The sequence below is a fragment of the Taudactylus pleione genome, unplaced genomic scaffold (assembly GCF_031769625.1).
Source record: "Taudactylus pleione unplaced genomic scaffold, aTauple2 ptg000054l, whole genome shotgun sequence".
Classification (NCBI taxonomy): domain Eukaryota; kingdom Metazoa; phylum Chordata; class Amphibia; order Anura; family Myobatrachidae; genus Taudactylus; species Taudactylus pleione.
Window position 1 is genome coordinate 4,341,074 of NW_028284456.1, and position 24,116 is coordinate 4,365,189.

Here is a 24,116-nt window from a genome sequence, read left to right on the forward strand (position 1 = left end):
TATATCTGTGTGCATCTGAGTCTCTTAATCAGCATCCGAAGAATTACGGTGCAACTTTTCTCCATGCCAAGTTCCGTTTACAGACTCTGGTCTATTTACTAAGCTTTGGATGGAGATAAAGTGCCAGCCAATGAGCTCTTAACTGTCATTTTTCAAACACAGCCTGTGACATGGCAGTTAGGAGCTGATTGTCTGGTACTTTATCTCCATTTACTTTATCTCTATCCAAGGCTTAGTAAAAAGATCCCTCATTTGCACACAGATATACACTAGTCACATATCAAATTTATCAGCACAGTCTCCTGGTGCATTCTAGTTGCATCGCGTTGTGACTGAGACACATTTTGTGGGAAAAAAGATGCCTGGCGCTAGCAGAGTTGCCCAGGACCTGGCAGCTCACTCACGCCAGGCATATCGCACTGAATGGCATATTGAGGATGAGCAAAGGACACATCTGTATATTCCAGTGACTGCTTTCAAACCCATTTAACCCTGTATATGAAGTATTTGTTGGCTTGAAAACGTAGCACTGATCATCTGACTAAAGGTGCCCATACACTGTGCGATAAAGCAGCCAATCCGACGGGTGCGATTTGGCTGCTATAGTGTAGAATGTATGGGCATGGTATCGGCCAGTGCGCGCACCTGTGGGGTCGTACATGGCACCCCCAGATTTTCTGCAGGTTCAGTCGATCTGGGGATGTGATGTGCGATCCCATGCAGCGCTATGCGGGTGGGGGAAGGGGGAGCCGGCATATTGGGCGGTCGGCCACCCGATCGCTCTGTGTGTGGGGACCGCACGATCTGACGGATCTCCCGTCGCTTCGCATGGTGCATATCGCACCGTGTATGGCCAGCTTAAATAAACCTAGACTTAAGTAATCTGCTTTAATGACATTAATTAACATCCAGTTAATTTCATAGGATAGTCAGTGCTTAAACTTTCAGCAGAAAAATATATTGTCTCACGTTAATGTTTGATGTATTTCTAGTTGAATGTATTTATAGATTACATTTAAATAAATAGAGAGACAGGCAAAAATACGAAGCGTGAGTCACTCCTTAGAATTGGACATTTTAGTTTATTGATTTTCTGACCAATAAACTGCTATCTGTCCATCTATCTACAATACGCATATGTGTGCAAATTAGCTGGGACAAGGTAAGTTTCCATGGCCTTAAATACAAAGACTACATACAGTAGAAAGAACACATCAGTGATCGTGTTATTTTGATGACTCTATAGTCAGTAAATCCGGTGTTTCAGAGCTGCCTGAGACACGTTTTGCTGTATAGATCTGAAGTGGTAATGCAGATAAACAAACTGCCAAACTTAACTGGAAAAAGTGTTTTGTCCACATAAAAAAATAAAATTAAAAAATAAGGCTTAGAAAAAGTCTAAGAAGTTGGTGTTAAACTGGGTACACACTGGCAGGGGCATGGCCTAATTGCGGGAGGCGTGGGCATGCTGGGAGAAGTGGCGCTGGTGAGGGGAGCGCTGTGAGCCCCTCAGCCCGTGTAGATCCGGGGAAGGGGGGTGCAATCAGTATGACCCCCCCCCCCCCCCACACAGGCAGAGCAGTCTCTAATTGTGCGTGTGCTGGGCTGCTGACAGGTAAGAAGGAGGGGGGGCGGCGGCGGACCAAGCTTCCGCCAGGCCCCTCCTTCAAGCCCATGCCCGGGTAATTAGTACCCACACCCCCTCACCCCCTCTCGGCACCCCTGCACACTAGAGCGACCTGCAATCTTTCCAACTTTCCTGCCAATTTCCTTTGAGTCCAGAACAAGTGATATTGAGATCGTAGACACGGTGCAGTGTTGCTAACGACCGAACAATATATCGTATAGTTTTTACGTATATGATTTATACAAATTTATATGTGAGGAAGTCCGGTTGGCCGCACACACTAAATGATAGGCACCATATTGCTAGTTTTATCGTCAGGTTTGATGTGCAGCATGTCAGACCTGACAACGTCATTAGCAACCGCGAGCACCTACATATTGAGCGTACACACTGAGCGATGTAGGCGATTTGTTGTTACAAAACGACAAATTGACCCGACATCGCTCCAGTGTATACCCAGCCTTATACTTATTGATTCTTTAACAGTATGGCACAGACTTCTTGAAGTGGGAATAACTGCAAGAAGACCAATAAAAAAAGCATCTAAAATGAAGATAACTTGTGTAGAACAAGTTATTGCAGCTAAGGGTTGTCATATTACTTGTTAAAAATGTGTAAATAAGTTGTTGTTTTTTTTTGTTAACAAAGCCGCAAAAAAAACAAGTTTTGTACCAAATAATATATTGTATATATTGCATTGTATGTACATTTGTAAAAGATACTCAAGCAGGATTTCTGATTATCTGATCTGTATTGTAGAATTCCTTAATAAATACATTTTAGATCATTTGAGTTAAAACATTTGGACAAATAAGGTAAAGTTGTAGATGTATTTGACCATATGCTCCATATGTATATAAATTTGTCTTCAAACCACAATTAAAAAAATATATACTGAAGCAGAAAAATTATGTGAGTAAGATACAAGAAAGGTGGAGTAACTGAAAACCAAAACGTGCTCCTACTTAATGTCTTTTTCTGTATTAGGGACAGCCAAGAGCATCACCCACAGGGAACAGGAGTCGTACATCTTCAGTAACAGATCAGCAGGATGACAGCTCAGCAACTCCTGACAAAGAGGTCAGTTTATATTCTATTCGTAGGATGTCAGCCTGAAGAGGAAGATCCCTGTATGCAAACATGTGCTATGGAGAATTACTCATTGGTTGTGTTACAATACCCACAGACTACATCTAATTTGACAACTCACACCAAAATGTAAAGAGTTTAGCGTTTTTCAGCATTTCTGGTCCACTTCCGTTATTAATGTCTATGGCCGCTTTTTCAATCTATTCCAGCTTTTATTTCACAAAAGGGCATAAAATGAATTAATGCGTGTCTATTTGTGAAGGTCAGAAAGTTTCAGGCATCTTTAATGTGTGGTCTGACAACCGAAGTACATGTGGGTAATTTATTTGGACGTTGAAGTTGCTAAGCATGTATCACCTATGAGGCATGTATTGAAAGACATGCCGTATTGTACTCTGCAGTATGCCATTTTAAATTAGTTACACAATTTTTAACTACCCGATATTTACTAGGGTTATGAGGTTCCCTGTACCACCTTTACTGCACTGCAGCCACAGATCTCCTGTCAGTGTCTGTAGTGAGAGAGGACAGCTGTAAGCACTTGCACTCAATAGCTAGGAAGTGGAAGGCTAGAGTTGTGGCAAAAGTGCCAGCTGAAAGACATGTACATTATTAGTTGGAGTTTGATTTCCCCACCTAGCTCTCATGGATGCTGCACTCGTTGCTAAGCTGTTTGAGAACTACTACCGTCCATTAATGATGATGATGGTGGGAATCCCCACCAAGCAAAATCTAGTTATGCCAATACAGCATTAATTTATGTAGAATATATAGTTATTCAAGAATGTTATTCTGAAAAAGCAATGGTTAATCTAAATGTAAAAGTAAACTGTGCTCTTCGAAAAGGGCTTTAAAGATGCATTACTGTCTAGATACATTTATTTCTAACCATCTCCTACCCCCTATCCAGAGGTCTTCTCCAGCTTTTGACAGTAGGGGAGTGAGGATGGAATAATAGACTCAGCGGGCACGGAGATACCTCTCACTCCCCACCACTCTGATGCCATGGGGTAAATTTATTAAAGTGAGGGTTTTTAGAAGTGGAGATGTTGCCCACAGCAACCAATCAGTTTCTACTTAACATTAAACTAGCATTTTCTAGAAGATAATAGCTAGAGTCTGATTGGTTGCTATGGGCAACATCTCATCTAAAAACTCAAAATTTAGTAAATTGACCTCCTTGTCTCACCCACTGAAATACCCCTCACCCTCCACCCATACTTGACACTAAGGTGATGGGCAGGCAGTACTGTGGGGCAGTGCTGGGGGTAAGGAGGGGACAAGGACAGGCAGAAGTTGGGGCAGGAAGGTTAAGGGCAGGCAACAGTTTGGGCAATGCTGAGGGCAGGCAGCAGTTGGGGTAGAGCTGGTGGTTGAGTTAGGGAACAGTTGGGCTAGAAGATTGTAAAGGCAGGCATTATTGTGGGCAGTACTGGTGGTAGGGATGGGACAGAGCAGGCGGGGCAGGGAGGTTAGAGAAAGTTAGCAGTTTGGGCAATGTTGTGGTGCAGGCAGCAATTGGGGTAGAGCTTAGGGGGCAGTTGAGGTAGAAGGGCGTAAGGGCAGTTAAGGATGGGGTGAAGGGCAGGCAATACTGTGGGACAGTGCTGGGGGTAGCGAGGGGATAAGTGCAGGCAGCGGTTGATGCAGGGAGGTTCAGGGCAGGTAACAATGCTGGTGGCAGGCATCAGTTTGGGTAGAGGGGGGGAGGGAGTAAGGTAGATAGCTTTTGGGACTGTACTGGGGGGCAAGGAGGGGGTTAGGGGCAAGCAGTACTGGGGGTAGGGAATGGGTAAGGGTAGTTAGCAGTAGATATGCCCGTTTGCCTGTTTTGCAGGACTGCCACCTCACAGCATACACCATTTTCTCATTTAAGCAACTCCACCCTTTCCCTGTTTCTATAAACAATAGCAGCAGCTACCGAAGATCCCCTCCTTTCCTCGTTTGCACGGTGATAGTTAGCGGCAGCAGCCACTCGCTCCGTTAGCATGCACCAGGCCAACATTAGCACTTACATTAATCCTCCACCAGGCTGCCCCTGAAGTCCAGCTGCGCGAACGCCACAGCTCCTCATAGTTAGAATTTGAGCCGCTGAGCTGTATATACCGTCTTCTCTCTGCCGGGTACCGCAGCCACTGTAACCAGAAGTGTTAGTGGAGTCGCCAATGGCTGACTCCTCCGCACCTTCTTACAGTTCAAGTTCTCACGACAGCCACAGTGTCCTTGGAGACAACACTGCACAGGAGCCATGGGATTGGCTGCGGGGCCCGGAAGACATCCCAAAAGGCACAGGATTGGCCACAGCACAGCGCGTCCCCTGGGACCCACCCATTTTGTAACAGTGAATTGCTAGTCCTCAATTCAGGGTAAATTACACGCTATAACGCGTATTTGCGATAACTTCCATGCCTGTTGAACATACCACACAACATTTTGGAACCACAACCAGCCTGCACTGTGTCTTGTTGACAACTGAGGTCCATGACCTCATGGGGTCTGCACCACACTCGAACCCTAACACCAGCCTGAAACAACTGGAACTGTCACTCATCGGACCATGCCACATGTTGCCAGTCCTCCAGGGTCCACTTAGCAACGTCATGAGCCCAGGTGAGGTGCTGTGTCTGGTAATGCAATGTTAATAGGGGCACTTTGGTTGGTCTTCTACTCCAATATCCCATGGAAGCTAAAGAATGCTGCACTGACCTGCTGGAGATGCGTCTGGTACCCCCTGCATTGAATGTGGATGTGATTTGAGCCAGTTGCTTGTCTGTTACCACAAACCATTCTGGCAAGGCGCCACTGTCAAGATCATTAAGCACCCGTGGCTAGCCACTGCGCTGTCCGCAGTGGGTGGTAATGCCTTACATGGGGTATTTCTGGTACACACGTGACACCGTAGATTGAGGAATGTCTGCACAACTTAGGAAATAGATTGTCCCATCCTTCGGGCACCCACTAATCATGCCTTGTTCGTACTCCAATAATTCTCGTCGCCTTGCCGTGAACAGCCTAGACGGTGTTCAAAATTACTCACAAGATGTCAGATTAAAACTGATATAGGTCTGGGCATTTCCAAGACTTTACAGTGTGGTGACACCACCTACCATTACATTTACATACTTTTGGCACTTCAGTCTGTATATATACACCTTAGTGTTGCAATCATAATATACAGTGCATCCAGAAAGTATTCACAGCGCTTCACTTTCCCACATTGTTATTTTACAGCCTTATTCCAAAATGGAATAAATTCATTTTTGTCCTCAAAATTCTACACACAATACCCCATAATGACAACGTGTAAAAAGTTTTTGTACGATTTGCAAATTTAATTAAAGAACAAACAAACTAAGAAATCACATGTACATAAGTATTTACAACTTTTGCTCAATACTTTGTTGATGCACCTTTGGCAGCAATTACAGCCTCAAGTCTTTTTGAATTTGATGCCACAATTCTTGGCACACCTATCTTTGGGCAGTTTTGCCCATTCCTCTTTGGAGCACCTCTCTATCAGGTTGGATGCGAAGTGTTGATGCACAACCATTTTCAGATCTCTCCAGAGATGTTCAATTGGATTCAAGTCTGGGCTCTGGCTAGGCCACTGAAGGACATTCACAAAGTTGTCCTGAAGCTACTCCTTTGATATCTTGGCTGTGTGCTTAGGGTCATTGTCCTGCTGAAAGATGAACAGTTGCCCCAGTCTGATGTCAAGCGCGCTCTGGAGCAGGTTTTCATCCAGGATGTCTCTGTACATTGCTGCATTCATCTTTTACTCAATCCTGACTAGTCTCCCAGTTCCTGCCACTGAAAAACATCTCCACAGCCTGATGCTGCCACCACCATGCTTCACTGTAGGGATGGTATTGGCCTGGTGATGAGCGGTGCCTGGTTTCCTCCAAACATAACGCCTGGCATTCACGCCAAAGAGTGCAATCTTTGTCTCACATGGTCTGAGAGTCCTTCAGGTGCATTTTGGCAAACTCCAGGCGGGCTACTTCTGTCTGGCCATTCTACCATACATGCCTGATTGGTGGATTGCTGCTGAAATGGTTGTCCTTCTGGAAGGTTCTCCTCTCTCCACAGAGGAATGCTGTAGCTCTGGCAGAGTGACCATCTGGTTCTTGATCACCTCCCTGACTAGGGCCCTTCTCCCCCGATCACTCAGTTTAGATGGCCGGCCAACTCTAGGAAGAGTCCTAGTGGTTCCGAACTTCTTCCATTTACGGATGATGGAGGCCACTCTGCTCATTGGGACTTTCAAAGCAGCAGATATTTTTCTGTACCCTTCACCAGATTTGTGCCTCGAGGCAATCCTGTCTCAGAGGTCTACAGACAATACCTTGGACTTCATGCTTGGTTTGTGCTCTGACATGCACTGTCAAGTGTGGGACCTTATATAGATAGGTGTACGCCTTTCAAAATCAAGTCCAATCAACTGAATTTACCACAGGTGGACTCCAATTAAGCAGTAGGGACATCTCAAGGATGATCAGTGGAAACAGGATGCAACTGAGCTCAATTTTGAGCTTCATGGCAAAGGCCGTTAATACTTATGTACATGTGATTTCTTAGTGGTTTTTTTTTTTTATTAAATTTGCAAAAATCTAAAAAAAACCTTTTTACACGTTGTCATTATGGGGTCTTGTGTAGAATTTTGAGGACAAAAATTAATTTATTCAATTTTGGAATAAGGCTGTAACATAACAAAATGTGGAAAAAGTGAAGCGATGTGAATACTTTCCGGATGCACTGTATATTCTGTTGTAGATTGCTCTTTCCATTTTTTATGTTCTTTTAGTCCATCATATGTCTGTGTGCCCATGTCTGTATGTCCCCCCTATATGTTCTGTACTGTGTTCCCCTCATATACTCTGTACTGTGCTCATCTCATATATTCTGTGTTGTGCTCCCCTCCCCCCATACATACATTTATTGTGCTGCTTACCCCAGGCACATCATTCATCCATAACCATTGACAGATGAAGTGAATAACATTGATTATCTTGTTACAATGGCACCTGTCAATATCAGGAATAATATTACGCAGCAAGTGAACAGTCAGTTCTTGAATATGATGTGTCGAAAGCCGGTGAAATGGGCAAGCGTAAGAATGTGAGCGACTTTGTCAAGAGCCAAATTGTGATGGCTAGACAGCTGGGTCAGAGCATCTCCAAAGCAGTAGGACTTTTGGGGTGTTCTTGGTATGTATTTGTCCAAGGAAGGACAACTAGTGACGTGGCCATGGGCGACAAAGGCTCATTATTGCAACTTGTAATACGAGTTTCATCTCAAGTTTAGCATAAGCCTGCACAGATCAGTGAGATCCATGCAGGCTTATGTGTAGAAAAAGTGTAGGAAAGTATTAAAAAAACAAAGTAAATGAAGTGGAGACCCCCCCTTCCCCAGAAAGAAAAAAACACAACCAGCACTGGGCAAATGAGTAGGTGTCCCCCATATTATCTACAACAAGCACTGGGATCTTACTAGCTGGTGTGTAATGCCGCAGCAGCCGGATACGCTTCACAGGGTTCCCCAGCCAAAGCATTCACAACCCCACCCTAGTCAATCCAGGCCGGGGATCTTTGGAGAGGTGGGGTCCACTGCAATAAAGGGGTACCCCCTCTCTAGGGTACCCCAGGCCGGGGCTGAAGCCATTCCTGGACAGTCTATACGGAGTTGATTGTGTTGAATAATGGATCTAAACTATTATTGTCTATTACAAGGGGACTAGAAGTCCCAGTTAGCCTCCCCCACATGCAGGTACTTGGAGAACCACAACTACCAGCATGCAGGGCATTATGGGCCCACTGGTACCTCTATTCCCCCTGCAAAAGAAATATTAATAAAATGACATCACACACACTGTTGGTTATATTTTTTTATTAAACATACACTCACTTTATACAGATATCACTCACTCACACAATACATACTTGCCTTGTGCCTTGCGTCGGTCTGTCACCTTGTCCAGCAGAATCCCTGATCGCTGTAAAAAAACAAAAACAAAACATACTCACCCACCCCTTGGTTCAGGTCCTCTTTGGTTCAGTTAGGCATCCATGGTCTTGGTTAAATTTAAAAAATTATTTTGCGGAGCCCACGGACACTGTACGGTCCCAAAGGACAGTACTTACCTAATGACTATTCAGCTGCGGCGTTTCCCATTGAAATGTGTGGGCTAACCATTCATGACCTTTGTGACCTGAGAGAGGCGTGCCCCCAGCTCTCTCAGCTAATAAACTTTTCCCTCATAGACTTTAATAGTTGGATCAGCGGGGTTATTCAAATTCATTACCTTCTATGATTTTGTTGCATAGATTATAATTTGAGAAGGAAGATTATGGGAGTGTCTATAGGGGGGGTCACACATCTGCGAGTTATGCAAATGCCGCTACAACCTCCTTGCCTTGTATACATCTGTGAATCTGAATGTGACGCCCAATTTTATCATCTGTGCACACTGTAATACAGATTGGTGCATCCTGAAACGCCACCATTGGTCTCACCATCAAACTTGCGCCATCCCTATGGAAGGTGCAGATTATCAGTCTGACCATGACCTCCTTCTTGCAGCTGTGCACCTTTCACTGACCCGCTCACAAGTCTGCAATAATATGCCCACTAAAAGGATTTATTTTTTGTGTACTGCTAGTCACCGCCCAGGTGCGCTCATCACTCTGCTACCGATACATTGCAGGACTTATTTTGAGATCTCTCCGTCACTTAGCATACTGTATGCTTGTTAATATGATGGTTTTTTTCCTGTCTGTCTTTTTTTTTTTTTTTTTCTTTTCGGAAAGGTGTATAAATGATAAATGGTGGACTTCTTTTAATTGGACTCCACCGATCCAACTCGAAAGAAAATAAAGTAATAAAAAAATAGAATTTTTTATGTTGGACCTGCAAAGTCCATTTGAGAAAAGGACCAGAATAATAATAATGTACTTTATTGCCACCAATTAAAAGGCGAGCACCATTTATTATTTGTTTAATCAGCCTTTCAGATCAATAATGATGCACTCTATGTTCTCCTTTTAGTTTTTCAGTCCCCTGCGCTGAGGAATTATTTGGTTTTGATTTACTGTATGTCGGTGAAAAGAATTTGGGGCTTCTCCTTTCTCCCTATTGACTGCACTAAAAGACTCCAAGAACTTTTCCTACTTCTCACTCTTCTTAGAGGTGGCACTGCTTACTCTAACTTTATATTTGATAGTCTAGCACAGCAGTGTCCAACACGTTCGCCTCTAACCACATGCAGGGAATGGACTATTACGTTGTGGCAAACAGGGTTGTGACAAGCAAAGTTGTGTGTTATCCGGATGAAGCATCGACAGTCAATAGGTCGACACCAGATGGTTGACAGGATACAAAAGGTTGAAGTGCAAAAGGTCGACACAAAAAATGGTTGACCTTTTTTTTATGTTTCTTTATTTTCAACATTCTTACGGTTATATGGTGTGTGTGGTGGGTTAAGCACTTGGGGCGGGTTTGGTTTAGGCTACCGGAGGGGACAGCTAAGGTTAGGCACTAAGGGGAGGGTACCTTTTGTACCTGAACGACCTATTGCATGGCGACCTTTTTATTGTCGATCTTTTATACCACACCCATTTGTGTTACATTGCTGCACTACAGTGTTCACACAGCTTGCATGCATGCCTGAATATTCTTGTCCAGGTGCACCGCTTGGCACATCCCCTGGAACATAGAAGGTAGCAGAATTTGATATTTGCCTTCTGAGCCCTGATCATATTGAACAGAGCACTTGAGGAAAGAGAGGGCGAGAGAGAATATTAAATCTCTAGTACAGAGGTTCCCAAACTCCGTCATTATAGTCCATGTTTTAAGGATATCCAAGCTTGAACACAGGTGACTTAATTAGTACCTCAGTCAATTTGATTTATCCATCTGGACTCAAGCATGGACATCCATAAACCCGGGACTGTAATTATGGAGTTTGGGAACCTCTGCTCTAGTACCTGTGGAGCGAGCACAGCCCAAGGTGGCTTGGTGCATGTGTTAGGTAAGTGGGGATGTGGTACAGGGGAGACCAGTGGGAAGAGAAGCACATAGACCTAAGCAAGAGCTGAACCATACAGGAGAGCATGTCACTTTCATCTACTAGATTTAGAATGACATGTGAGATATATTGCTCAGTTTATGAAATGTTTGTAATGTAGTGAGTATTAACATTTTTTTCCATCAAATTGTTAGTGTTTGGATTCTAAATTGTCTTGCGTTTAGTGATTTAATAGTGTAAATGGTTTATGATAGATATTCTCCAACAGTTGAAACTCCTTTGAAAACCGCAAGGAAATATCTAATTAATAAAGTCATCTATATGTCTGTTAGTCCACATGTTTTCTACTTGGTTTTTATTTTGTTAGACTGAATGTGGAAGGTTTATTAAAACTGGTGCACAGGAAAAGGCTGCTGTAGTACGTTACCAGGCTTATATCGCCTTTTTCTGTGCACCAGTTTACTCAAATGTTCCCAACATCTTAAAGTGGGAAATGTGAATTGTAATGTGAATTGATCACATCCTTGCTGTCTGATGATGACTTATCTCCTCATTCCATTGCATTGTATGGCACAGCTGCTGGCCGGGATGATAGCAGAGCCTGCTTTACTCTCTGAATACACTATTTTTGCTCTGGACCAAACCAAAAGGTCCAAACCACAGAGTGGCAGTGTGGTGAGTCCACCCTTCCTTTCAGCAGTGCCTGAAGTGGAATTACTCTAGATCTGCTTCTAGAACCCTCCAGTAGTAGTTCAATACCTCTGTGTACTAGTAACCACTAAATGGCATTTTGTTTCTCTGTGCTTTCTGTTTGTGGGGTTTCAATTAATTTAAAGGATTAACCTGTTCCTGTGCTAATATGCAAGTGCTTACTCATACTGCTTTCATGATAAGGCTTTTGCACGAGCCTAATTCCCCAGTGCTTCTTATTAACCTGCAAAATTAACAACCCTCCAATAACTTCTTTTATGATCTGTATCCAGGAAGGACAACGGTAACTCAGTATATATGAGCTACAGAAAGCATAGAACACCTAGTAACTTGCAGTATGTCTCCTTAGAACTGGTTATTAAGTATAGTACAGATATTTCAGTGAAAAGACTGTTTTAATTACTTTATAGGCAATAGTGAATAATTAAAAAAAAAAAAACATTTGTCAATGTTCTATTTACTTACAGTATATGCAACCTTATGTACTTACAAAAAAAAAAAAGTGCAATATCAAGGATAATGTAATACTTACAAATTTCCATGTTCTCCGATGTTTATTCCACCAGGAATGATTTTAACCAGACAGCCATTTACCACATCATGTGTATTTTTAGTAATAAAATACATAGTTATTTTCAATAAAATAAAGTACACATTAAAAATGATGCTCACCACATAGAATTCTCTGGCTATTGTTTTTGTTTTTTAAATGTGGGTTTGACTTGCTAACATCATAGTACTGAGATGGCCATTTAAAGTTTGGGCAATTAAAATATATCATTAAGTCAAGCTGTGTGACTCCCACATTGTGGTTAGTAATTTTGAAAACTCTAAATTCAATTGCTTTGTTGGCACATTACACACGTAGATTTATAAAGACCGTTAGCTGTACAAATGCATGAGGATGGATTTGTATTGTCATTGAAGTGACCCTAGTGTTGCTTACATTGGGGTCATTTCAATGAAATATGATGTTAGATTACTTGTCCCAGTGCTAGGTACAGGCCACATGCAGTATGCACATCTCCTGTAGACGTGTGTTGGCATAGTTCAATGCTGAGAATGCTGAAAGTAGATGGGATGTTAGTAATTCGGAGTGAAGATAGAAACAATATGAATAACAGGCCGGCAGATTCATTTCAGAAGTATACAGGAGTTTAGTGTAGCATGGAGGCTGATTGCAAAGTGTAGCTAGAGGTGGGTGTAAACAGGGAGGATTGCCTTCTACATAACCCATAGAATTTTTTTAGTCACTGTCACTTTTTTTCAGTGGAATTCAATAAGTTCTGTACATGAATCCAGACTAATTCCTAAAAGAAAAAAAAATATTTTAATGTAAATTTATGAATATTTCTTCTTTAACACAACCATGTGAAAATTAGAGAACAACCCTTTTATAGCTGTGTTTTTTTTTTTTCTATGCACATCCCATCACAATTACCAATCGTGTAGCTCCTGTGAGGATTAAGTGAAATAACGCCAATCTCATGTGAGACATAACATATTTTATTTTTGTCTTATTCAGCAAAAATGAGCCAACATAAGAGTAGTGTGTGAAAAATAAATTCACCTATTGATTCAGTAGCTTGTAGAATCGATTTGAGCAGTAACTTGAAGTAATTGTTTTATGTATGAATATATCAGCATCTTGCATTACTTTTCAGCAACTTTTGCCCATTTCTTATAACACTGCTTCAGCTCATTGATGTTTGAGGACATTTGTATATACACATTTTTCTGGTACAGCATCATTATGGGTTTGAAGTCTGGATTTTGACTTGGTCATCTAAAACATTGCTGCTTTTCTCCTTAAATCATTGCATTATATAGTTGTAGGTGTTTAGGATCATTGTTGTTTTGCATAATTCCCAGATCATCACCCCTTCAGCACTATGTATGACAACAGGTATGAAGGTACAATTTTATTGTGATATTCTTTGTTTTGGTATTCACCAAACATGTCATTGTACATTAAGACCAAACTGCTCCACTTTACGTCCTAAGCAATACGGCAATGTTTTGGGGGTTGTTCGTTTTTCATTTGTTACAGTAAGGAAGGGGGGTTGATAGAAGAACTCCTGGCTACCATTACATGAGAACAATACTTGTGCAGTCCTTTTGTTTTTTAATAGTAGGGCCATATATTTTACAATTTATTTAGTTGATAAGCTCCCACGCTGTAGTTTCTAGATACTTTTGCCCAGAGGTCAGACAGTATGATGCTCTGAGGAATCTGTCTGTTGGGATGTCCACCTCTGGAACCTGTATCCTGTGACTTTATAGACCGTTTTGTCTGATGAGCAGCAATCATTTCTTCCCTGAGACCTTTGCAGGTGTGTTTTTAAACCGGAATCCTCCAGTCCTTAATGTCAAGGGTGTTTGTTTTTATTTTAATTGCCTTTATTGGTATGAAAGCAATGAAGCGGTACATTAATTTTTCACACCTAACTTCTTTTTGTTGGCTTATTTCTTTATGGGCTATTGGTCATGTCCCATCAGTTTTAGGTCTTGATGGGAATTAAATGTTTGTTAATTGTGTACTACTGTGTAAACAAACATATTTGAAAGATGGTGTATTGTCTTTTTCACATGACCATATTTAATCATTAGCAATGTTTGACATTTGTCATCCAAGACTAATAATTTAGATCTGCTTCTATATGATAAAGATGATGGCTGATTAAAATTAGGTCATTGCACTGGTGCTCGCCCATCAGACCTCACAACTTGCGCACCTGTCACTGGTTACCTGCTGGGGGTGCATCTGTCCAGTCACCAATGGAGTGTCATTGGCCAGCTGGGCGCACATTTATCCTAATGTGCACCCACCCAGCCCATGGCGCTCCACTGGTGACTGGGCGGAGGAGCGGCATCTGAAGGGGAATGGAGGTAAAGGTAAGTGGAAGAGAAACAGAGGGAAAGGGGTTGGGGATATTGGGGCTGAGGACCAGGAGATAGAGGGGTGAGGGGCCAGGAGAGAGAGGCAGAGGGATTAAAGCGAAAAAAAACAAAAAAACAGGCAATACCCGGGGTATTTGCTAGTAGATAATTTATCTGATTGTTATTGATTTGTTTATATAAAGCCAGCTCCTACTTGAGGTGAGGTAATGTACAATATGACTTGCATAGAATGTTCTATGGCTTGCATAGAAGGAATAATATAGTTCCATTATGAATGGCTTTGTGAGCCATGTTGTCTTGCTCCACCCATGAGCCAGGAAAAAGTAACATTGTAAATTTAGTGTGAGATATGGTGATTTACACACTAATTTTACAATGTTACTTTTACCTGGCTAGTAATGAGTCTGCTGACTGTACTCAACACACAGGGCAAGGTTTCATATGACAAGCTGTCTCTGTTCATCATAAGTTCCAAGTCTGTGAATTGTGCCAGAAAGCATGGCCCCTTTTTCAGTGCTAATGTGCTTTCTTAAATGCTTTCAGCGATTTTGTATTGTACTTTTTCATGAACTAATATATATGTTGCATGGGTGTAAGTGGCCTGTTAATTTTCATAAAAGAAGCAACATAACATTTTAACTAAACTTTTTTTTATATCTGTGTCAATATTGGTTGAAGGGTAAACTCCCTAATGGATTTACAGTTTTGTGTGATGTGCATACACAAACATAAGCTTATGTTGCATATGGCTTATTCTGGTAGATCATTAATGTGCACAGCTATACATTTGAACATTATTCGGGAATTTACCCAATATGCTTTCTAATATACATGTAACAAAATAAAATCCTTATTGGGGGGCGGGAAATATCTGTGTTTACAATACAGCCAAATTCAGCGATTGTCTAAGCTGCAAAACACAGAAATGTCAACAGATACAAATGAACAAGTATGGGATTTGTTATCTGGAATACTAGGTGTGTGGGGGTTTTCAGTATAAAGTGTTTTTTTGCCAGAATTTGGAGCACCATAATTAAATATGTTAAATTTAATTTTAATTGACTCCACTTTTTCCCACACACTGCTCATATAATCCCCCTATTCATTAAATTGTTTAGTTGCTCTCCTCATAGTAATTATAGGAGGAGACATTTGAACATGTCTGTGTGTATGACATGATCACCAAGTAGTAGCAGTTATTTATTCGTTTTTGTATATGTTTTTGCTTTTTAGAGTTTTTCTGGATATTAGGCTTCCATAGAACATATCCCAAAGTTGTATTTGTGTATTGTCCTGAACACACATTCTGTATTTAACTACAATAGAAGTACTTATTATGCATTCCTGTTTTACAGAACTAACGCAATATAAATGCTCAGTTACTTTGCTATATCTAATAAAGCAAAATATATTGTACATGTATAATTGCATATGCCTTCAACTTTTTACCCAGAACATGTCCAGATCTGTAGACGGCGTAAATGGCAATGACTCTTCCTCCACTCCGGTGAGTCCGTCTTAAATCATTCTAACATGGTTTAGGTATTCAATATTTTGTTTCTGCAGAATGTCACAAGATTGCTTGTATTATTCAGAAGTTATAAACATATCCAATATATGAAATATTGACTTATAAATATTTTTATAAACTGAAGGTGTCCCTTTTGCTTCTGCTGTCTATGGAAGGGGAAATCCTAGCTAGTGGGAAGATTGGCATAGTGTTGTCTATAAAGATGAGTGAAGTTCTTTTAACTTTTATTGTTACAATAAACTAGTGAAAGTTACCCAGCAGTTGACCAATGTCAAGTTCTTATATTACAATGTAAATATACATGTGTCTTTGTGTGGAAGCTTATGTTTCCTGATGTATAAGTGTGCACTTCCGCACACACACTTGTTTTATTACTGTATAATTGAATGTTTATCAATATATCTGTATAGTCCCTCTGAGCTTACACTACTGGATGTAATTTGCTTGATTCAAAAAATTAATGGCCAAGTGGCAGCTTTCCTAAGTGCAGAAATACTCTGGGCATAAATATATTTAATACAAGTAGCGCTTTACATTTTGAGGTCAAACCCACACAGAAGCAAGCAGCTGCTGCATATATATATACCCCATTGTGTATATAACGCGAGAATAGCCTTCTCCACCATTATTCCTAGTACTAGTGCTTTTTTTTCTGGAAGTACGCAGCACAGCTTGCCCAATGTACTCCGCACCAACGCCTTTTTTTTGTGTAACCTTTCATTTTTCGAACTAGTTCTAGAAACAGGAAAAATAAATTGTGAAATAATTTCAGAAATAGTTATTTGCACACACATCCATGGAAGCTATTATAATTCTTGGATCAACTTTTAGTTTTCGGAGAGCACCTTTTTCCATAGTCAGCCAATGGATCATTAGTGTTCATCCTCAATAACCTATAATCCCCTTTTTCTTTCTAACTTTGCTGTTTCCTTCATAACTTATTGTATCCAGCTCTGCAAAGAGAGGAGGGATTTACTAAATGCCCTCACCCCAGAGTCACTACTGCAATCTTTTCTTCTCACTGTTCATGTGCATCTTACCAACTGTGTTCTGTAGGAAATGCAATGAGGCTATAATCTTAAAATTACTAAAAAAAAAAAAAGATAATGCAGTTATGACTTTCATATTGTCTGATTGTTGAAGGACCCATGTCTGCAAAGATCATACTGTCCTATATGTCTGCTACAAGTTCATGTTAAGATGTGGTCTATAATATCTTGACCACCTGGCCTGTTCAGGTTAAACTCTTGCCTATCCATCCTGACAGCATAGGCTTCATGCTTAGCAAATACATATACATTGATAATAGCCATTTTTACGCAACCCAAGACCTTGCATAATGAAATAGGCAGGCATGTAATGTTATCATTGGTGACCGCATGGTGTTGTGGCCTGCTCTGTTTGGAGTTTTTGCTTGTTGTCCAACTTCTGACTAGGGTGGCCAGCGTGTGTATTAACGCTTGGCATCTGACTTTTCTGCTCCCTTGACCAAGATGCTTCCTGTTTCCCCAGTTATACGTGTGGACCGTATAACCTTTGGTGGTATGGCTTTGAAGCTCCTTTGTAGGAGCCTGATTGCTGAGAAAGTAGCATTGCATACTGATTATATAGTACATTGTGATAAAAAAATGATCACCAAAACGACTAATATTGTTTAATTCTCCAGTGTATATTGCCAGAGCTAAATAAATAAATATATACATACAGGTTATAAATTTATTTCAGTCCCCCAGGGCTATTAACTATATAGCTGCCCAGTCTCTATAGATATGGAACAAAAGGCCTGATTCAGAAATGGAGGCAATGTCAGTTTATGCAGTTGAGCGATTATAATTAATCTGCGTATGGGTCGCATTGCACATACATCAAGGTTCATTATTGACGCCATTTGCACTGAAGGTTTGGCCACAGAGTGAATGGCAGCCAGGGAGCATTTGGGGAAAGTAAGTGGGGACTAGCAAAAAAAACACAGGCATGTCGTGACCGTTTTGGGGGCGTGTCTGAGGCTGCAACTGCGATCCTGTACGCAGTTGCAAATGCTCCAGCGTCTCCATTCCAGTGCCCATTTTGAGTAATCAAAGGGTTTCTCAGAACTTTGGTAATTGACTGATCTGCATCCGATGCAGTGTCTTTTTATGCAATCGCTTGGATTTGCAATGCAGCAGTGGACATCCAATGCAAACCCCAGCTGTGACACTTGCATGTGTGTTCGCACAGCCGCTGCATACAAATTTGTAGCAATGGTGGTATTAACTTCCGTCTGAATCAGGCCCATAGACAAATAAATGTTCCGCAAGAATTATCCATTAAGCATAATATTTTACCAAGTTGCTGAAGCAAAACAATGGAGATATGTCCTCTCCAAATACAGATGTGCCCACATACATCTAGCCTCCTAGTGCGTTAAACAACACTTATAGTTGCGCTGTGGTGTGACTCGATGGCGACAAGCATCTTTTCGTGAGACTTTTTACCTTCCAATGCATTTTATTCAATGCAAATAGGACGCACAAGCAGCTTCTGCTTATTAAGATGATATGCAGCATGCCTATGTTCTGAAAAGACACTGCGCTGCCCAGTCTCAGCGCACTCACGCGTTATGTGTAACGTGACTTGTAGCACACAGAGGATAGATATATGTGGACACATATGTATGTATATATTAATATAAAATAACCATATAACAAAGGAAAAGAGCATAAGGTCCAATTGTAAGATCGAATTAGAGACCGCCAAACCACATACCAGATATGTCACTTTATAATTGTCTTTTCTAATTTGCCCAGTGTAGAAGGATCTTCCTTGGTCCTGGGTGTAGGATACGTCCGCTGGTTGAAGTTGCTGATGTACTACCACTAAATAGTGCTGGAGCACCTCCATGAGTCTTGGACATTTCTCATGGAGTGTAACTGTAACACATAGACAAGTAGCACATAATAGTAAAGTACTATGAAAAATGCAGTACATTTTATTAAACAAGTATAAAATCTTGTGTGTACTTACATACATACAATACCTTAACTGTGATAGTGGTCCATTTCAGACACTCCTGAAGTGGTCTCGATCTGTATGTATGTTTATTTCTAATCATATTGAGTAGAAATCCAGTAGTCTGCCTTATTTTATGCATTATTCTTTGTCTACCACAGACTCACCAGTCAAATAAATGTAGACACGCATGTTCTCAGAGAACTCTATTATACCTACCTGTTCCATTTATCAATGAATGACATGTTTTGCTAAGCTATGTTTGATCATTGTTGCAGAAGAATGAGGGTCAGTCTTTTGCACAAATGCTACAACTACGTGTCCCTTCGATGGAGTCCCTATTCCGGAGCCCAGTGAAGGAAACATTGTTCCGCTCTCCATCGAAAGAATCTCTTGTGAGAAGTGGTTCACGCGAGTCCTTAAATCGAATAGAGACGGACAGTCCTGGTCCAGTGTTTGATCCTCCCTCCGATATTGAAAGTGAGGCAGAAGAATCTGGGGGGAATCTGGAGGGGCTCAATAGAGAACAGCTTTTTCATCGATTGCGCAGGATGGAGAAGAGCTTGGGCAACTACCGAGGGAAATATTCTGAGGTATGGCAATGTGACTGGAGTAATGTGATTATTTTTATGTCCACTGATACTGAATGTAAATAAAATATAGATATTGAACCAATTTACTTAAATTATTTAAAATAATGGAATGCCTTTACTGTGGCCAAGGAATATAACTCCCAATGTATCCATCTCGCCAGGAATTTTTTCATTTTTAATGAAAATATCCCCACTATGTACCAAGGGGAACTCAAAGGGACAACGGTTGCGTTAACCGCTGTCCCTGCGAGTTATATCCCCCGCAAATTGGAGAAGTCTTTCACAGAAGTGAAAGGCTTCCCCGGGAGAAGCTGACACTGCGTATGTGCACATTGTCAGTTTCCGGGGCTGGCCAGGGCTGCGGGGGAGAGATCGAAAGATCTCTCTTGCCCCTGGAGCCTCCATAGGCTTACAGTAGTTTACACCATTTGAAGATAGTATAAATTACCGGGGCTAAACTCCAAAAAACATAGCTTTTTGGCGTTTAGCACATAGGGGGCAGATCCTAGTCCCCATTGACAATAATGGGGACTGCGATCTGAAGTGCTAATTAGCACTTTGCCGGAGATTTCTGTGACAATCTGCAGCTTCTATACAGGGGCAATTTCCAACCCCTAGAGAAAGCACACAAAATATAAATACAGATCGAAGCGCTGACTGCCAGCACAAATGGCTCTATTTATTCAATAAAAATTATATATTAATACATATACCGGCCAGTAAATAAGTTAAAACATATAATTCTCAATAATTAAACAAAAATGTACTAATAAATGTGTAGCTTTAGCACAGGAATATGGCAATTGCAATACCTAATCAAGCTATGTGCACTTTTGCAGAATACAGCATGCACACAAATATTCTGCAGACCTTAATTTTGTTAGTTATTGAAGCAGCAATGGTGTAAAGGTGCCTACACACATAGCGATGTGCTCACAATCCCACAATGTGTACGATTTCCCCCTGAACTCTCCCCAGGAGCTCTGCGGCAGTCGTAGGCACGATTTGGTCTGAAAAAGCTGCCAATTTGACACATGATCTCTCGTGCCTCCTAAACTATCCAGTGCATCGTGACTTGAGATTGTCAGATCTGCCCTACAGCACGGCAGATCTGAAGATGTGATGTGCGACCTGCGAGGACGCGCTTCGCATTGTGACCGTGAGTGGGGACTCACGATTTGGGCATATTTTACACGATCTATCGTTCCGATGCTTCGGAATCGGCAAGATCGGGTAAAATATCGCCATGTGTGTAGGCACCATTAGTATAGCTGTAAATTGTATGTTAAATTTGGCAGCATTAATGTTAGTATAGCTGTAAGTTGTATATTCGATTCAGAAGATGCTTGTTAAAAACAAATAGCAGTGTGGATCTGTTACATTGTAGCAAGTGTTAGATCAGACTTACGGATAAATAGTATCGATGCTTGTACCCAGTTCCCCACACAACTTGGAACCAAGAGAATGTCCCAGCAAACTTACAACTTTCAATGTAGAGCAGAGTAGCATGGGACCTGGCAGCTCACTCAGTTGGAAAGAGTAGATTTTAGTTATCTGTTTTTCATCATACTGTGTAAGCCCATTAGTTTACTTTTTTATGTTTGCATTACAGCTGGTCACAACATATAGGACTGTGCAGAGGGACAAAGAGAAACTTCAGGTGAGATTGACACTCTGATCCCAATGTATTTAGGAGCATTACATTGTGCCATTTGTTTTACTTTAACCCATAGCATGCCAATAACATATTTGCTTAGATTAGTATTATGCAAGTTGTGGGGCCAATGGTAACATTTTATAGCACAAGTGTTTTCACATTGTTTGTATTTAGGACCGCAGTTCATTGATACAGTAATCGCAGCATGGAGCACAAACATTGATGGTCAGATAGGGAGAGAGTGCTATGCAATGAGTAGTACTCGAGGGTCAATGAGACTTCTGATCTACTTGTTTTTATCCTTTTTTTTTATTATTATTATTTTTATTACAAAACTTATTGGTTATTTATTCTTTTTATATTATTATTTTCAGTCCATTTTGAGCCAAAGCCAGGATAAAGCACTAAGGAGAATTGGAGAACTGCGGGAGGTAAGTTTTGATCTTCTATTCCTCGAACTACACACAAACTTCAGGTTCATTCTTGACTCACAATATCAATCCTTCTTCTTTCCTCCTGATAACATTGCCATGGAGGCTAGCTGGTATTAGTGGAGAGTCGCTGCAATCGCCTCTATGCCTCTTAAGAGAATGAATTAAATATTCCTGCCAGCTGCTGTGTCAATTGAGGTTTCCAGCTCCATAAAAATAGTAGTAGGTAATTATGGAGATACCACACAGCATTGCACTTTTTGGCTGTATTTAGTATGTGAGTTGCTTTACTCTTAATCTCAGTAGTTTTAGTTAAATTAATAAATGTAATCAAAGAAAGATACACATCTGTAACATCATATCAGCAGGCATCTTAAACAAGCATTACTAGCTACTGTATAATAAACACATATGACAATAAAGCAGGGAGAAACTGGGGGCTACAAGTGAAGGCTTCTTGGAAGGCCGCCTTTTGCCCTTTAGACCAGCGAAGGGTAACTCTCAGCCCCCAGTTCCTTCCTGCTTTGTTATCATATTTACTTGTTTTCGGTTGTAACGCTTAATTAAAAGTCCTGCTCGTATGTAATTGTAGATAGGTGTCTCTTTCTTTCATTACTTAAATCTATTAAAATAATGATTTGCTGAGATTAAGCATAATGTGAGGCCAATAATGCAGTTCCGAAGTGTATCAGGTTGTCTATCGCTGCCTTAGACCATTGATGTTGCAGCAAATATATTGACATGTTCTGTAGTTTAACTGTTTGACCTATAAAAAAAATTTGAGTTGACAAATGGACATACTATAACAGATCTGCAGTGAGTCAGAAGGCACATTGTTTTGTTTTGACAATGTGTTTTTGTTTTTTTTTGTTTACATCAAGTATTTTTATTGAAAGGTATTCAATAACAAAACAGTAAAAATAAAGAACAAAAAATAAAGTAAAACAAAACAATATATACAAGAAAAGAATTATAACCTACTGAAATGAGAAATATACAGCCAAAGAAAGCAACTGTGGTATACAGGCAAAACATAAAAAATGCAGCCGGGAAATACAATACAGTCTAATCTCAATAAAAATTGTAATCACAATCAAATATCACCAATAATATAACAGAGGTGCGGTCTGACGGAGGCAAAGGAATAAGACGTAACCTAAAACATCAAGGACAGTCATGAGAGGGGGTAGCAAGAGCATATCTGGATTCCTGCAAAAGAGTCCAAACTTTATCAAATTTTAAGGGACATTTTAGTTTTTGTTACATGAAATGCTCATGGGATACTGTTACATTAACTAAACCTACCCAAGAGGGGAATGAGGGAGGATTGGAGGTCACCCAGGTTCTAGCAATACTCACTCGGGCTAGCGATGAAAGATTATTCTCATATAATTGTAAGGGGGCGGTGAGAGACTCGTCCAGATCAAGACCAAAAATACAAATGCGAGGGGTCAATAAGGGAACTCGTACACTCGTATTATGAGTACAAGCAACCACCCTAGACCAAAAGAAAGCTACACAGGGACAATTCCAGAAATCAGCAGGGGAAGCGGCACATTTGGGGCATGAGGAATATGTGGTACACATGCGCTCCTAAGGGTGTGTGTGTGTGGGAGAAAGGGAAGGTGAAAAAACGGGGGGGAGGGGGTTAAAAAGGGGATGGGGGTTGTTGTGGGATAGGAAGGGTGTGGAAATGTGGGGCTGTTGGGGAAATGAAAGTGGGGATATGTGGCTGTTGTATAGATAATGTTTGTGGGTGTACGTGGGTGAATACAAAAGAGGCAGACAATAAGTGTAGGATCCAACCTTTTCTTGGGTAAGGCACAATGCTTCCCTATGCAGTTCCGTTATATGGTGTGGGGATTAGCAGGTAAGTATTGTGATCCTCGGTTGGGGAGTGGGTGTACCCTTTTAAGGGGCTCCTTTCCATGAGGTCCTTACTCCTGCACGTTCCCCTGCTGGACCTTTGGTCTACAGTCTTACTGAACCGGGATGTGGGGTGTGAATAAAGTCCAGTACTTAGTGCAGTAGCGGAGTCCCACTCTGTCTCTGGGATCTTTGTACCTACCGGTAGGTGTGGATTGTCCTGTGATTCTTTGCAGCTTTGGCTGTGATCCCAGGTGTTAGCTGGATGTTACGTGACACCTCCGCGAGCCAGTGGGGTGTCTGGCAGCCGTGCGCCCGTCAACGTTCTTTGGTGTGCTGCGGTGCAGAGAGCCGCGTGGTGAGGTTTATCCACGGTCCCGTGGAGTCAATAGGTGGTATTGGGCACAGTGATGAGGCTGGTGGGGGGGACCCAGGGTCTGCCTTGCGGCGTGGTGCTGGATCCTCTGCAGCCTTTCTTTGTGGTGTGGTAATGAGTACAGTGGTCAGAGTTCTGGTGGTTGGTGGGGGGTGCTGATTCTCCAACGCGTTTCGGCACTGGTGCCTTCTTCACACCTCCTTGAAGAAGGCACCAGTGCCACAGCACAAAGAAAGGCTGCAGAGGATCCAGCACCGTACCACAGGGCAGACCCTGGGTCCCCCCCACCAGCCTCATCACTGTGCCCAATACCACCTATTGAC

At 41.5% G+C, this 24,116-nt stretch overlaps 1 protein-coding gene across 3 annotated transcripts in view; it reads left to right on the plus strand.

Moving 5' to 3' along the window:
* GOLGA4 (golgin A4) overlaps positions 1–24,116 on the plus strand; it is a 139,055-nt gene that overhangs the window by 12,707 nt on the left and 102,232 nt on the right. For 2 of the 3 annotated variants that reach the window (XM_088464245.1, XM_088464254.1), the window contains exons 2-7: positions 2,615–2,707; positions 11,316–11,414; positions 15,805–15,858; positions 19,149–19,463; positions 21,076–21,123; positions 21,495–21,551. In XM_088464245.1, the coding sequence (XP_088320371.1) occupies positions 2,615–2,707; positions 11,316–11,414; positions 15,805–15,858; positions 19,149–19,463; positions 21,076–21,123; positions 21,495–21,551 (666 nt within the window). The remainder of the gene's footprint in view (positions 1–2,614; positions 2,708–11,315; positions 11,415–15,804; positions 15,859–19,148; positions 19,464–21,075; positions 21,124–21,494; positions 21,552–24,116) is intronic. The other variant, XM_088464262.1, reaches the window with a different exon arrangement.